Source organism: Hemiscyllium ocellatum, chromosome 9 (assembly GCF_020745735.1).
Source record: "Hemiscyllium ocellatum isolate sHemOce1 chromosome 9, sHemOce1.pat.X.cur, whole genome shotgun sequence".
Classification (NCBI taxonomy): Eukaryota; Metazoa; Chordata; class Chondrichthyes; order Orectolobiformes; family Hemiscylliidae; genus Hemiscyllium; species Hemiscyllium ocellatum.
Window position 1 is genome coordinate 43,044,731 of NC_083409.1, and position 14,121 is coordinate 43,058,851.

General features: G+C 40.5%; 1 protein-coding gene across 1 annotated transcript in view; it reads left to right on the top strand.

Annotated features, from left to right (window-relative positions):
- Positions 1-14,121, top strand: part of crb1 (crumbs cell polarity complex component 1) — a 163,657-nt gene that overhangs the window by 109,895 nt on the left and 39,641 nt on the right. Inside the window, exon 10 of the mRNA XM_060829555.1 lies at positions 6,342-7,248. Within this exon, the coding sequence (XP_060685538.1) occupies positions 6,342-7,248 (907 nt within the window). The remainder of the gene's footprint in view (positions 1-6,341; positions 7,249-14,121) is intronic.

Sequence of the window (14,121 nt, forward strand, 5' to 3'; positions counted from 1 at the left end):
AGTTGTAATGATGCACTTTGTTTACTCTTGCTTTCTTCTCCTCTCGCCTCCTTAACCCTAAATATTCAACAAGATTGTCTTCAGCCTCCAGTACCTCTAACTGAAAGAACTTTTATCTGAGTCAGTAAATTATCCATAGCGCCTCGACATTAGAGTCCATCCTACGTCTGTGACAATGTATTGTATACAACTTGGTTTTTCTGGCCAGCTCATTGCAACTGTGATGTTCAGAACCAGCTTCTTCAAAGTGGTTTTTCAATCTCTCACAAGGTTGTGAAGTTAACAACTGCTGTTGGAAGGCCTTACAATGTTTCTGTCTGCTTCCCACTCACTTCCCAAAATTCATAAAGGCTGAGAGTGCCTTCATCATGGAAATCCATTACTGATATACCAAAAGCTTTTGGGAGAATCCTATGGAAGCATACCATGAAAACCCTGGTAGAATATCTTCTCCACCCCTCTGATCCACATCCCCCCCCCCCCCCCCCGCGTGATTAGGATGACCAAACATAGCAGTCTAGCCCCCCCCCCCCCGAAGAACAACACAGATGCTCTGCATGACTACACAAGGGACTAGTTTAATCCTCCCCAAAAACATCTGGATCCTTGATATTCCAAGTTTCACTTCCAGTTTGGAATCCGCCATTTAAGGTGAAATCAAGATAAACTTCTAGATATCAGCCTCGGGTTACTCCTAATTGCTGTTGGGAGTGGCTGTACCATTCCCATGATAAAAGCAAAGGTAATGAAGAAATAGAGGAGAGGCAAAGGAAGAGAGCGTCAATAAAATGAATGGGCAGGAAACCAGTAGCAATCAAAGGGAGATAGAGTCAAACCCTTCAGTACAACTCATCCAGGCTGACCAGATATCCAAAATTAATTTAGTCCCATTTGTCAGCATTTGGCTTTCTGAACCCTTCCTATTCATACACCCATCCAGATGCTTTTTAAATGCTGTAATTGTACCAGCCTCCACCACTTCCTCTAGCAGTTCATTCCATACATGAACTACCCTCTGAGTGAAAAAGTTGCCCCTTAAGTGCCTTTTAAATCTTTCTCCTCACCTTAAACCCATGCCCTCTAGTTTATGTCTGCTACCCTGAAGAAAAGACCTTGACTATTCGCCCTATCTTGCTCTTCATGATTTTGTAAATTTCTAAAAGTTCACCCCTCAGCCTCTGCTGCTCAAGGGAAAGTAGCCCCAGTTTATTCAACATCTCCTTATAGCTGAAACTCTCCAACCCTGGCAATATCCTTGTAAATCTTTTCTGAACCCTCTCAAGTTTTACAACATCCTTCCTATAGCAGGGAGACCAGAATTGAATGCAATACACCAAAAGTGACCCAACCAATGTCCTGTACAGCCGCAAAATGACTTCCCATTTCCTCTACTCGATGCACTCAACAATAAGGCAAGCATACCAATCGTGTTCTTCACTATTCTGTCTACTTGCGACCCCACTTTTAAGGAGCTATGAACCTGCATTCCAAGGTCTCTTTGTTCAGTAACACTGCCCAAGACCTTACCATTAAGTGTATAAGTCTTGCCTTGATTTGCGCCTCCAAAATGCAGCACCTCATTAAATTAAACTGGATCTGCCACTTTTCGGCCCACTGGCCCATCTGATCAAGGTCCCATTGGTACTCTGAGGTGACCTTCTTGGCTGTCCACTACACCACCAATTTTGGTGTCATCCACAAACTTACTAAACATCTTACTCACTTCTGCTGTTCACATTCAAATCATCATTGTAAATGACATAAAGTAGTGGATCCAGCACAATCCTTGTGACACTGCTGATCACAAATCTCCAGTCTGAAAAGCAATCCTCCACAATTACCCTCTTTCACCTACATTCAAGCTAGTTCTGTATACAAATGACCAGTTCTCCCTGTATTCCAAGTGATCTAAGTTTGTTAACCAATCTACCATGAGGAATCTTATTGAACACCTTACTGAAGTCCACATTGATCACGTCCACTACTCTGCCTTGATCAATCCTCTTCGTTACTACTTCAAAAACCTCAATCAAGTTAGCGACACACGATTTCTCACGTTTAAAGTCATGTTGACTATCCCTAATCAGATTGTATGAAACACGTGGAAAGGGAATGCAAAGAAAATGATACAAAAGAAAAAGCAGAAAAACCAAAAGGCAGCGTAAATAGATTATGAAGGAGGATAGCTTCCTGCAAATAAAATTCAAACTGTCTAGATGAATGAGTTGGTAGATTGAATGCAGTTCTTCAGATACACAGCCCTTTGCAATAAATGCAGGCATGAGTCCTCAGACATTGATAAGTTGGAACAATTAGCCAACTGACATTTGGTGATTTTTGCCTTCAATGACTTTCCTTCACTTCCTCCTCTTCATTGATTTTATTTTGGCAGTGGGGTTGGCTTGAACCTTTCTTATCTTAAAATTGTGTGACATTTAGCAGCTGGTGATGATTGTTTACTAAAGTGTACAATTGCATCAACAATTCATCCTGGCATGTGAGTTGTTACTAACTAACTAACTAACACTGTACGCAGCACAATTTCAGTCCACAGCGTGAGGCTCCTTTCATGAACAGTCATTTGGTGTTCTGAAATTCTGGGTTAATGGCTCCCAGGTGTGGAGCTATGGTGGAGAAAGGGTGGTCACTTGTCAAAACCATGACCCATGCTCTGATCTTCTGTCCAATATCTCTGTCCCTTTCAAATAACTTTGACAAAATAGGCAGAAACATATAATCCTCATCTTGTAATCAGGAGATTTGTTTGATTTATAATATTACTTTGGTGCAATTAATGAGCATTAATGGAAGCCTATAATCTTTAGAAAAATCATTAGGCTTGTGTGTAATGCCAGGATGATAGGTTAAAAACAATGACTGCAGATGCTAGAAACCAGATTCTGGATCAGTGGTGCTGGAAGAGCACAGCAGTTCAGGCAGCATCCAACGAGCAGCTAAATCGACGTTTCGGGCAAAAGCTCTTCATCAGGAATCATGTTGTCTACCATAAATTGCTGCCCAGTAAAAGCTCTGTAGCCTGATGACCCAAATGGATGGTGGTAGGTTACTATTGCTAGGGAGTGAAAAAAACCTGTCCGTCACATGCACATGTCATTAGCTTGAACTACCAATGGAAAGCAATTTGATTGATTCACCATATGTTCCTTCTGATGGTTTTGGAACAAGCCAGTTGTACAAAGTTTTAACACAATATTGAGCATCCTTATCCGATTCTTGTCATCAATGCTACTTCAAAGTGAATGTCAAAGTGGTAACATACTCTGTCTTCCCTATGGAGAAGAGACAACAAAAACGTTCTGCATACTCAGGTTCTGCTGTAAAAATAGATATACATGTAACGTCAAAGCTTTGTATGCATTTGCGTTTGCATCCCCTCATGTATTAATCTTTTTCCTTCAAGTCTGACAATAATATTTGAATCTACAATAGAATTTTGATCTTTGGAACCTTGCCATGGCCATGGGTGGCAATTAAACATCATAATTAGTGCATAAATGCAAACAGAGTTCTAACAGAAAAATGAAACTGTACATTGAACTTTTAGGAAGTTTATATGTCAAGGCTGGGTTTTTTATTAAACAGTTATGGATTTATTTCATAGAGGTTAGCTATTCTATTGGTGGAAGGCAGTGCAAGTGCAGAGAAGTCAACTGTGGGATCATTTAGCTTATTATTCCAATGTGTTGGTGAGATTAACTTTGTATGAATGCATGGCATTGAAAAACCAGCAAATAACCTCTCTGAAAAATGCCCTGTGTTGAGCATTGAGTACACGGACCTAAGTTTATAATACCTATTACTAACATGCCACTAGCACAGCCTTGGGAAATGTATTCTGATGTGTCAAACATCCTGATGAGCACTGTCAAGTTACTCTACTGCTCTGAAAGTGAGACACGTAATTGATTTTCAGACTTGGCCTCCCTAATCAACATTAGGTAAAATGTGACAGTTGTGTAATGTCTGAACCCTTCTGCAAAATAATTACGTTTGGATAGATGGAAACTCACAGTAGCTATATACAATAGTAAAAGTAGTTGATTGTTGAATCCATAAATTATAGTTTTAGTCTGTACTCGAAAATTCAATGCCTTCAGGCCCAGGATTTACTTTGCATCACTCTCATGTATGTGAAATATGGTAATGGCTAAAAAAGGGTTAATGTTGGAGACTACAATAGTCTTGAACAGTATTCCCTTTAATTTTAGCAGCTGCGAGGGCCTCCAAGGCCGAAGTGCAGCAACAACTTCTGAAACCGGACGTTAGTGCCACAAATGAGATGCCGATGCTGATCGTGGAACGTTGGAGTAGCATGCAGCTTAGAAGGAATGTTAGTCTTCAACCAGCCTTAGGTGCAGAATCAAAGTGTGCAACCCTACATCTTGATGTGACATCTTTGGCACCTGATATTTGTAACTATGTCTCAGTAGCAAATGCAACTTGTACCTATTTTTATCATTCAGTGAACTACATCTTGATGTTAAGACGAGTACCTTTTCTTGTTTAGACTGTATTAACATTAACAAAGAAACCCATAAACTCAGGACAGAAAAGCAGATTAGAGGGCTGTTGTGGTACAGAGGTAGTGCCCTCACACCTGAACTAGGAGACCTCGATTCAATTCATGTCTGCTCTGTGCTCCGGAGGTCAAGAATAACACCTCTGAACATGTTCATTAGAAAATATCTCTAAAAACAGATTACAACCTTTTGTTTTTGTTAGTGTGCCCTAATAAGGGCTGTTGAAACTGATTAAAGCTTTTCTTTTCAAAGAGTAGAAAGGCAGATTAATGGTTACACACTTCTCCAACCACAGGCTGTACAGGGTCCACAGACATACAACAACATATATTCAAAATCATTAACAGGCTCAGTCCCCATATTGCACCAATTAACGCTGATGACTAGATATTGAAAGAATATTTTACAGATGAGTTACAGGTTCTTATAAATTCCAGAATCCATTGCTATTTTTCACTGAAAACCCAGAACCAAGAATATGCTTGGTCAAAACTGGATCCATTGATCAAATTCCCAAATCTCATGTGCTGTGAAAACATGAATCCCCAGCAATAATTGCCATAGGGCCCATTAAACCTGGTCTGAGTCCAAAATCTCTTGCTGCAGGAGATGTTTCAGTTATTAAAGATTCTGGAAATTAAGGAGACATGTTGGAGGACATCTTCTAGACTTAACCAATTCAACATTGACAAAACATTCATGTCTACTTGTATATTGAAAATCTTAAATCTGCACGCAGGTCCACTCAACTTTTCCTATTTTTCTATCATAATAAAACTATTACTTGCCATGTCCATAGTTATAATGTGGTCAGACTGTAAACCCATCAGACTAATGTGTGGATGGTTAGTTTGTGATGCAACCAATAGTATGGGTTCTATTCCTGCATTGGCTTAGATTACCATGAAGGACTCTTCTTCTTAACTTCTCCTTTTATCTGAAATGTGGTGAAACTCAGGTTAAACCACCAGCAATTGTCTCCCTCTAATGAGAGAGCAGCCTGATGGTCCTCAGGGACTATGACGATTTTACTTTTACAACATTTTTCCAGTACTGGCATTCCACTATGGAGGACAACATGACAAGTCACTATTACAAATGTGCCCATATGAGTTCATGATACAACCATTAATGCAAAGACACTAAAATGAAAGCAGAATTATGCTTGCGTGACACAGTTTGATTGTCTGCTGGCCTCCAGCCTCAGTCTACCTGAGGATCATGCTTCATCATAATTCCCCGTATGCAATGATAAAGGAGCTTGTCTGGTTTTAGACTGAAACAATTCTGACTATAATTTCTCAGGAAAGACTTTTTCACAATCTTAACAAAACAAGAACAGTTCTCCAGTTTGTATTTAAATACAACTTAAGTCTTCCAATAGAGTGGACAGTGAAATTTGTTCTATGGTAATCTACTAGCTTAATATATTTATGATACTATTGTTTGAAATGACTTCTCTCTGTAGAATGCTTCTATACTCACTCACTTTGACCCATGCACATTATTGACTTCAATTCAATTTTGTTATCAACCAACTTTGTTGAAAGGACAAAAGTTCCTTCTTCAAATTTGGGGATTCAGAAAATCAATTTGAGTGTGAAAATCAGAAGTACTAGTTATTGTATGCGGCAATATTTAAACCAACATAATGAACATTTTCACATTTTGAAACTGTTTTATTATTGGGTCTAAGTTACGATTGGCCAAAAACTGACCAGGATTCATGCAATGTCTGAAATACAGCTGAGCCCTTCAGTACTAGCCTTGTGACTTTGCTTCCTCTTGTTTTAAATACAGGTCTTGTTAATGCAACTTTTAATGGACGGAAAAGTGATCTGGCTTTCAGGGGAAATGGCAAGATCAAGCGTGAGCTCACCAATATTACATTTAGTTTTCGAACAAGGGACTCGAATGCTGTTATACTCCACGCTGAAAAGGAGCAAGACTTCATCACAATTGCTATCCAGCAGTGTCATTTAATATTTACGATGCAAAGTGGGAACAGCCTGGGAAACCTGAGTATACTCAGCTCAAGAGCAATAAGCGATGGTTTCTGGCATGATGTTACACTTTACATAATAGATCCCTTTCTTCAGTATTCCAGGTGGCAGATGGTAATAGACAAGAAAGAAGAGATGGTGACAAGTACAGTCATCAGTGGGAACCTGAACTTTTTGTTAGAAGGAACAGACATTTACCTTGGGAGCGGAGGTCCTAAAAAAGGAGGCAGCCTCGCAGGTTGCCTGAATACGTTGAAACTTGGTGGTATCTCCTTACCATACTTTGCAAACGACAATATGCACATTATCCAGCCTCAACAAGAACAGTTTATAAAAATATCCTCCAGTCCTGTAATAATGGGGTGCCCGACGAAGAATATCTGTGTGTCCAATCCCTGTAAAAACAATGGGAGCTGCGAGGACATGGTCAGTTACTACCACTGTAATTGTGCTGCAGGCTGGACAGGTCTGAACTGCGATGTCAACATCAATGAGTGTGAGTCAGGTCCTTGCATTCACGGCAACTGCACTGATAAAGTCTCAGCATACAAATGTACATGTAAATCTGGCTTCAAGGGCACTAATTGTGAAATAAACATAGACAACTGTTGGAAGCACAGGTGTGCAAATGGTGCTACATGCATTGATGCCATTAACAGTTACACATGTAGTTGCCCTGATAATTTCACTGGAAGATTTTGTGAGTAAGTACAAATCAATTGTAAACTAATGTGCTCTTCATTTTGCAGCGGTTCCAGTCTTGAATGCAAACCAGTATAAAAGTAAATAATTCATTCAGTGACTGTGTCCAAATGATAACTCCAGACACTTCCATCACTTGAGTGATTCACTAAGACTTTATGCTCACTGTGACTCCGTGTGTGCATTTGTATCTCAGCGATACTATTGGGCATGGTGCATGCCATATAATTCACTAAAATGCAGCAGGAAGAAATGACAGTGTTTCCACCCACAATGCTTCAGGCCAGGATCACTGGTAATGATTATGATATTATTTCAAGCCCAGCCATGTACAAAAGATCAAGGCTATCTCTTAATATTGAAACTGGTATTTATCAAGCTAATATAGAAATAATATTGACAATGATTGGCTTGTGATCACACCCGTTCTACCAATTGTAACCTTGAGGTCATCAAAACCTCTACTGCCCATGTCCTAACACGCAACAAATTGCATTTACAAGTTACCTCTGTGCTCACTGACCCTGTGCTGGTTTGTAGTCAAACAACATCACAATTTTAAAATATTCATCCCAGTTTTCCAAACCCTCTGTGCACCTGTCCCTCCGTCTCTGTGTAAACACTTCTAAATCTAGAAACCTCTAAGACTTTTGCATTCTTCTAATTTCCATAGGAATCATAGTCACTCTACAGCGTGGATGCAGGCCAGTTGGCCCATCAAGTCCACACCTAACCTCCAAAGTGTATCCCACCATATCCCTGCAACCCTGCATTTCTCATGTCTGTGTGGGCTTCCTCCGGGTGCTCCGGTTTCCTCCCACAGTCCAAAGATGTGTAGGTCAGGTGAATTGGCCCATAATGTTAGGTGCATTAGTCAGAGGGAAATGGGTCTGAGTGGGTTACTCTTCAGAGGGTCGGTGTGAACTTTTTGGGCTGAAGGGCCTGTTTCCATACTGTAGGGAATCTAATCTAAAAAAAAACCCACCTAACTTACAAATCCGTGAGCAATGTAGCATGGCTAATCCACATAACCTGTACAAATTTGGAGTGTGGGAGGAAATCTACACTGACACATGGAGAATGTACAAACTCCACACAGTCACCTGAGGCTGGAATCAAATCCAGATCCCTGACAATGTGAGGTAGCAGTGCTAACCATTGAGCCTCTGTGTTCTGCTGAGCATCCCCAATTTTAATCATTGATGGCTGTGTCTTCAGTTGTTTAGCATGCAGGATCTGAGATCCTCCACCTATACATCTCCATCTCTCTTTTCTCATTTACGATATTGCCCAAAACCCACCTCTTTGCCCAAGGTTTTGGTCAGCTGACCTCACGTCTCCGATATGGATTTGTGTCATTTTTCTCTGTTTTATAATGCATCTGTGAAGTGCCTGAGGACGTTTCATCATATTACCAACATTATATAAAATCAGTTATTGCTGCTGTGACTCCTGTTATGATATGAAATTGTGCAAAGTAAACGGTGCAGTTTTGGCAAACGGCCAGATGATGTTGCACTGTACATAATTGAGGCAGAGCAATTTGGGGAAGGAACTCGAGAACCTAAGACTTTAGCAACTGATGGCCCATGCCGAAGATGGGTAAAGGAAATGAGGGTGTACAAGAGGTCAGAACTAGAGGATATGAGGTTTTTGATGTCACAAATAGGAATTTAAACATTTGTAAGGGCAATGGGTGAATTGGTCAAGCCACAGAATCAGGTCACCTGGCCCAATCTGTCCATTTACACTCCACTCGAACTGCTATGATCATTCCTCATCAAAATCTAGCTTTCTGATCTCCTTCCCCTCCTTTCTCAGATACTGACCTAGCTTCCGCTTCAACACATCTATATTTACCATATGAAAGGGAGGCATGAAGCAAACGTGTTTGACAAGGGAAGTCAAGGACAGCATAAAAGCACAAGATAAAGCATACAATATGGTGAAGATTAGTGGGAAGTCGGAGGATAGGGAAGCCTTTAAAAAAAGCAAGAAGTGGGGAGGACGTGAAATATGAGGCTAAGCTAGCTAGTAATATAAAAGAAGGATGCAAGGTTCTTTTTCAGACATATAAAAGGTAAGAAAGAACAAAGAGTGAACATTGGACTACAGGAAATTGAGGCTGGACAATAGTAATGGGGAACAAAGAAATGATGAAGGAACTGCAACAGTTTTCTCAGCGGAAGACACAAGTAGCTCACCAGAACTTCAAGAGAGTTGGGGGCAGAGGTGAGTGGAGTGACCGTCACTAAGGAGAAGATGCTGGGAAAGCTGAAAGGTCTGATGGTAGATAAGTCACCAGCTGGACAATACCCCAGAGTTCAGAAAGAAACAGCTGAGGAGATTATAGAGACATTGGTGGTAATATTTCAGGACTCGCTGGAGTCAGGGAAAGTCAAAGATAACTGGAAATGGATAACGTAATATCCCTGTTTAACAAGGGCAGGAGGCAGAAGACAGGAAACAATGGGACGGTTAGCCTGACCTTGGTCATTGGTAAGATTTTAGAGTGCATTATTAAAGCTGGGATTGCTGAACATTGAAGTGCATGATAAAACAGGGCTGTGTCAGCATGTCTGCATCAAAGGGAGGTTATTCAAGACAAGTCAGTGAGACTTCTGTGAGGAGGTAATGACCACATTAGACAATGGTGAGCCAGTGGACATGATCTATTTGGATTTCCAAAAGGCCTCTGACAAGGTGTAGCACAGTGGGTTGCTCAATTAGATAAGAGCCCATAGGGTTAGGGATAATGTACTGGCATAGAGAGAGGATTGGCTGACTGGCAGAAGGCAAAGAGTAGGGATAAAGGTGTTTTTTTTTAGCATGGCAGCCCAAGATTATTGGAGTTCTGCAGAGGTCTGTGTTGAGACCATGACTATTTAGAGAATACATTAACAATCTGGATGAAGGAAATGAAGGCACTGTTGCTAAGTTAACAGATGACACAAAGATAGGGGGCGGGGGGGGGGGTCAGTTAGTGTTGAGGGAGCAGAGGCACTGCAAAAGTACTTGGACAGGCTAGGAGAGTGGGCAAATAAGTGGTGGATGGATTACATTGTGGGAAAGTGTGAGGTTATGCACTTTGGTAGGAAGAAGAGAGATGTAGACTATTTTCTAAATGGGGAATGGATTCAGAAATCTACAGGACAAAGGACTTGGGAGTCCTAGTTCAAGACTGTTTTAAGGCAAACATGCAAGTTCAGATAAATGCAATGTTAGCATTCATTTCAAAAAAAGCGAGAGTACAAGAGCAGAAATGTACTGTTGAGGTTATAAATAGCTCTAGCCGGATCACATTTGGAATATCATGAGCAATTTTGGAGTCCGTATCTCAGGAAAGATGTTGGCTTTGGAATGGGTTCAGAGGAGGTTTACAAGAATGATCCTGGGGATAAAGCATTTGTCATATGGGGAGCAGCTGAGGACTCTGAGTCTGTGCTCGATGGTGGTGAGAAGGAAAGGGGAGGGGGATCTGTCTGACTCTTGCATAATACTGAGAGGCCTGGATAGGGTGATCAGGGAGAAGAGGTTTCCACAAATAGGAGAGACTAGGATCCAAAGAAACAGCCTCAGAATGAAGGGATGACCCTTTACAATTGAGCGGAGGAGAAATTTCGTCAGCCAGAGGATGGTGAATCTGTGGAGCACATTGCCACAAAGGCTGGCAGAGGTTAAGCCATGGTGTATATTTTAGATAGATAGATGGGTTCTTGATTGGTAAGGAGATCAAGGGTTATGGGGAAAAGACAGGAGAGTGGGATTGAGAAACATATCAACCATGATTGAAAGGTGGAGCAAGCTCACTGGGCTGAATTCTATTCCCACATCTTACAGTGTTACTTGCTTCAATGGTCCCTTAAGGTAGCGAGTTTCATATTCTAACCACTCTTTGAGTAAAGAAGTTTATTTTAAATTTCCAGTCAATTTTGGGATGACTCTCACATATTGAGAGCTCTTTTTCACAAGAGGGTCAATTTTGGATTCACTCTTACAAAACCTTTGATCATATAAAACACTTCTATTAGTCATATCCTCATTTTTTTTTCCTCAAGAGGAAAGGAACCCAGTCTAAACATCCTTTCCTGATATGTACACCCATGCATTTCTAGTATGATCCTTCTGCATCTTCTCTGCCTCCTTGTCCTTTTATTAATAATGTAGCAACCAGGACAGTATTCAGAACTCTAAATCTGGCCAAACCAAGGTTTAGTGCATGCTTAGCTCAATCACCTTGCTTCTCAATGTTACCATTCTAGCAATGTTAAATGTTACCAATCTAGAAATATAACAGATTGTTTATTTTACCTCCTGCATGACATTACATCTTTTAATGATTGGTTTATTTGTATTCTGAGATTGTTTTGTTTGTCTCCCCCACCTAGACTTGCACCCTCCAATAAGTGACCTGATTTTCCTACAAGATTTTCACATTCCCATTTATTGGTACAAATAGGATATAAACAGTTGAGTTTTGGCTGAGCATCAAACTAGCTTTACAAGTTTCTGAACCCAACCCTGAGTTGATGTAAATTTTTTAGAAAGGGCAGACACCCTCATGCACACCTTTTCTCACTCCACAAACCTTCATCCCATTTCTTCCTGCTCCACCCTATGTTCTCGAAACATTTAAGTGCTGCAAATTGTATTGTCATGTTACTGCAAATCCCCCTCCTGACCAAGCAGGTTGCTGTTGGAACTGGGCCATATGAACAATGGATTGCCTGATCAGACAAGTACTGAAAGATCTTTGTGCTGATATCTACTCCCAATTGAATGCAAACGTTGTTGGAAATCATATAAACCAAGTTCATCATGTTCTTGGCACCAGTTTTATCTTTTTATTACAGAAACTCAGTTTGAGTTTTACAAAATAGTCAGTTAGGCGGAAGACATATTTTAAAAATCTGCTCATTACTATTTGGGCTCTAGTTCTTTAGCTGGGTCAATTCATGGGCTCATAGATTATTAAATAATCTTAAATGCTGCTATGAAACTGTGACAGATTTGACTAGTTAAGTGAAAGAAACCTTAAACAAATCTTCCTTGATACACACATATGACCTATTTCAGAAGACTACATCTCGTCATTAGCTCCCATTTGATTCATATAAACCATGGTTAACATGACTAGGAAATTAAAAATATAATGTTTCTGGAATACCATTCTTAAAGAACACTTCCAGAATTCTTCATACTTCTTTGGAGCTGATTAGACCTCTCGTTGTTTTGATTCTGATATTTCAGTAATATTTGTATTGTATTACAATTCAGGCTTTTCCAATACTGACTCTTATGCAAACAATCTGACAATAGCCAAACCATCACATGAAATCCATGTTCCTTCCTCTTTGTAATCCTGAGTTATCGTAGTCCAAGGCTAATAATGGTTTTGACTCGATTAGATTCCCTACAGTGTGGAAACAGACCCTTCGGCCCAACCAGTCCACACTGACCCTCTGAAGAGAAACCCATCCAAACCCATTTCCTTCTGACTAATGCACCTAATGCTGTGGGCAATTTAGCATGGCCAATTCACCTTAACCTGTACATCTTTGGATTGTGGGAGGAAACTGGAGCACCCAGAGGAAACCCCACGCAGACACGGGGAGAATGTGCAAACTCCACACAGACAGTCTCCGGAGGCTGGAATCAAACCTGGGATCCAGGTGCTGTGAGGCAACAGTGCTAACCACTGAGTCACCATGCCGCCCCTCTCGGAGATGGGAAAAAAAACAAGGTGAAGGTTGCACTAGTCTCCCATTGAAATGTAACTGGGTGATGAAAAACAGTTAAAAACTAGATTTATTTCATCTAAACCCAAATATTTCCAGTCATACCTGCTAGAATCATCGACTTATGTAACACAAAGTGAGGAACTCTAACTAGCGATTCTCTGCTGTCTTAAAAAGCAATCCAGCTAGTACTAATTGCCTCCTGATATATTATGCAGCAACAGGGCACTTGGCCCAATCAGCCTTTTGGAGAGAATTTTAAAGAGGAGTTTTGAGCCCCGTGTTCAGCGGCACAAATTAATCTTTATATTGAACCTCTTACCTCGCAACTTGGAAGAGGTGACTGGAGACAGACTCTAAGACACTCCATCTCTCCCAATGAATTACAGGATATTTATATATTACGTTTTACAATTGCTGCATGCAGCATTAACACCACCGCTTGCCACCTCCACTCTGACCGTTATGCCCCTCCCTCGACATTTACCAGCTGCATCATACTGAGGGAGTACTGTTTGTTACCTTGTGAACCTGCAATTATTTATTTTCACAAGGTCATAACGACCGAATCATGTTTTGCAATTGCCCCCTTACAACACTATCTGTTTTCTGGTGTCCCTTCACGAGATTTTCTGTTTATACTCTTCATTATATGTCATTTAGTTCTTGGTGTTTACACTATTTGTCCTCAATCCCCCCTGTTGATGGGATGGAGGTTTCTTTCTACTACTTACAGCTATTTGTCGAAAGGAATTCAACTAAATTCCTTAATGTTTGTTTGTTTGTTATTTGCACTTATAATTTCAGTATATACCTACATATATAATATGTAATGACAGTTACTTAAAGAAAACCCATTGGTTATGGGATCAGACTTTTCCTTCTACACTTTACTAAATAACAAGCTTTCTTTTTCTCATGATGATTTCTTTAGAGACACTTCATTATCTGATCGGTTGCCATGAGTACGAAGGCTGCGATTCTGACTGGAATTGCTGCTTCAAATAGTTCTCTTCATTCATGGGCAACTCCAACACAGTCATTCACCTCCTCCAACCTATGTTGTTCCAAATTTATCTAAAAACATCCAATAGTCATGGCTTAAACCACTTGCTGTGTTAGCAAGTTTCACATTCC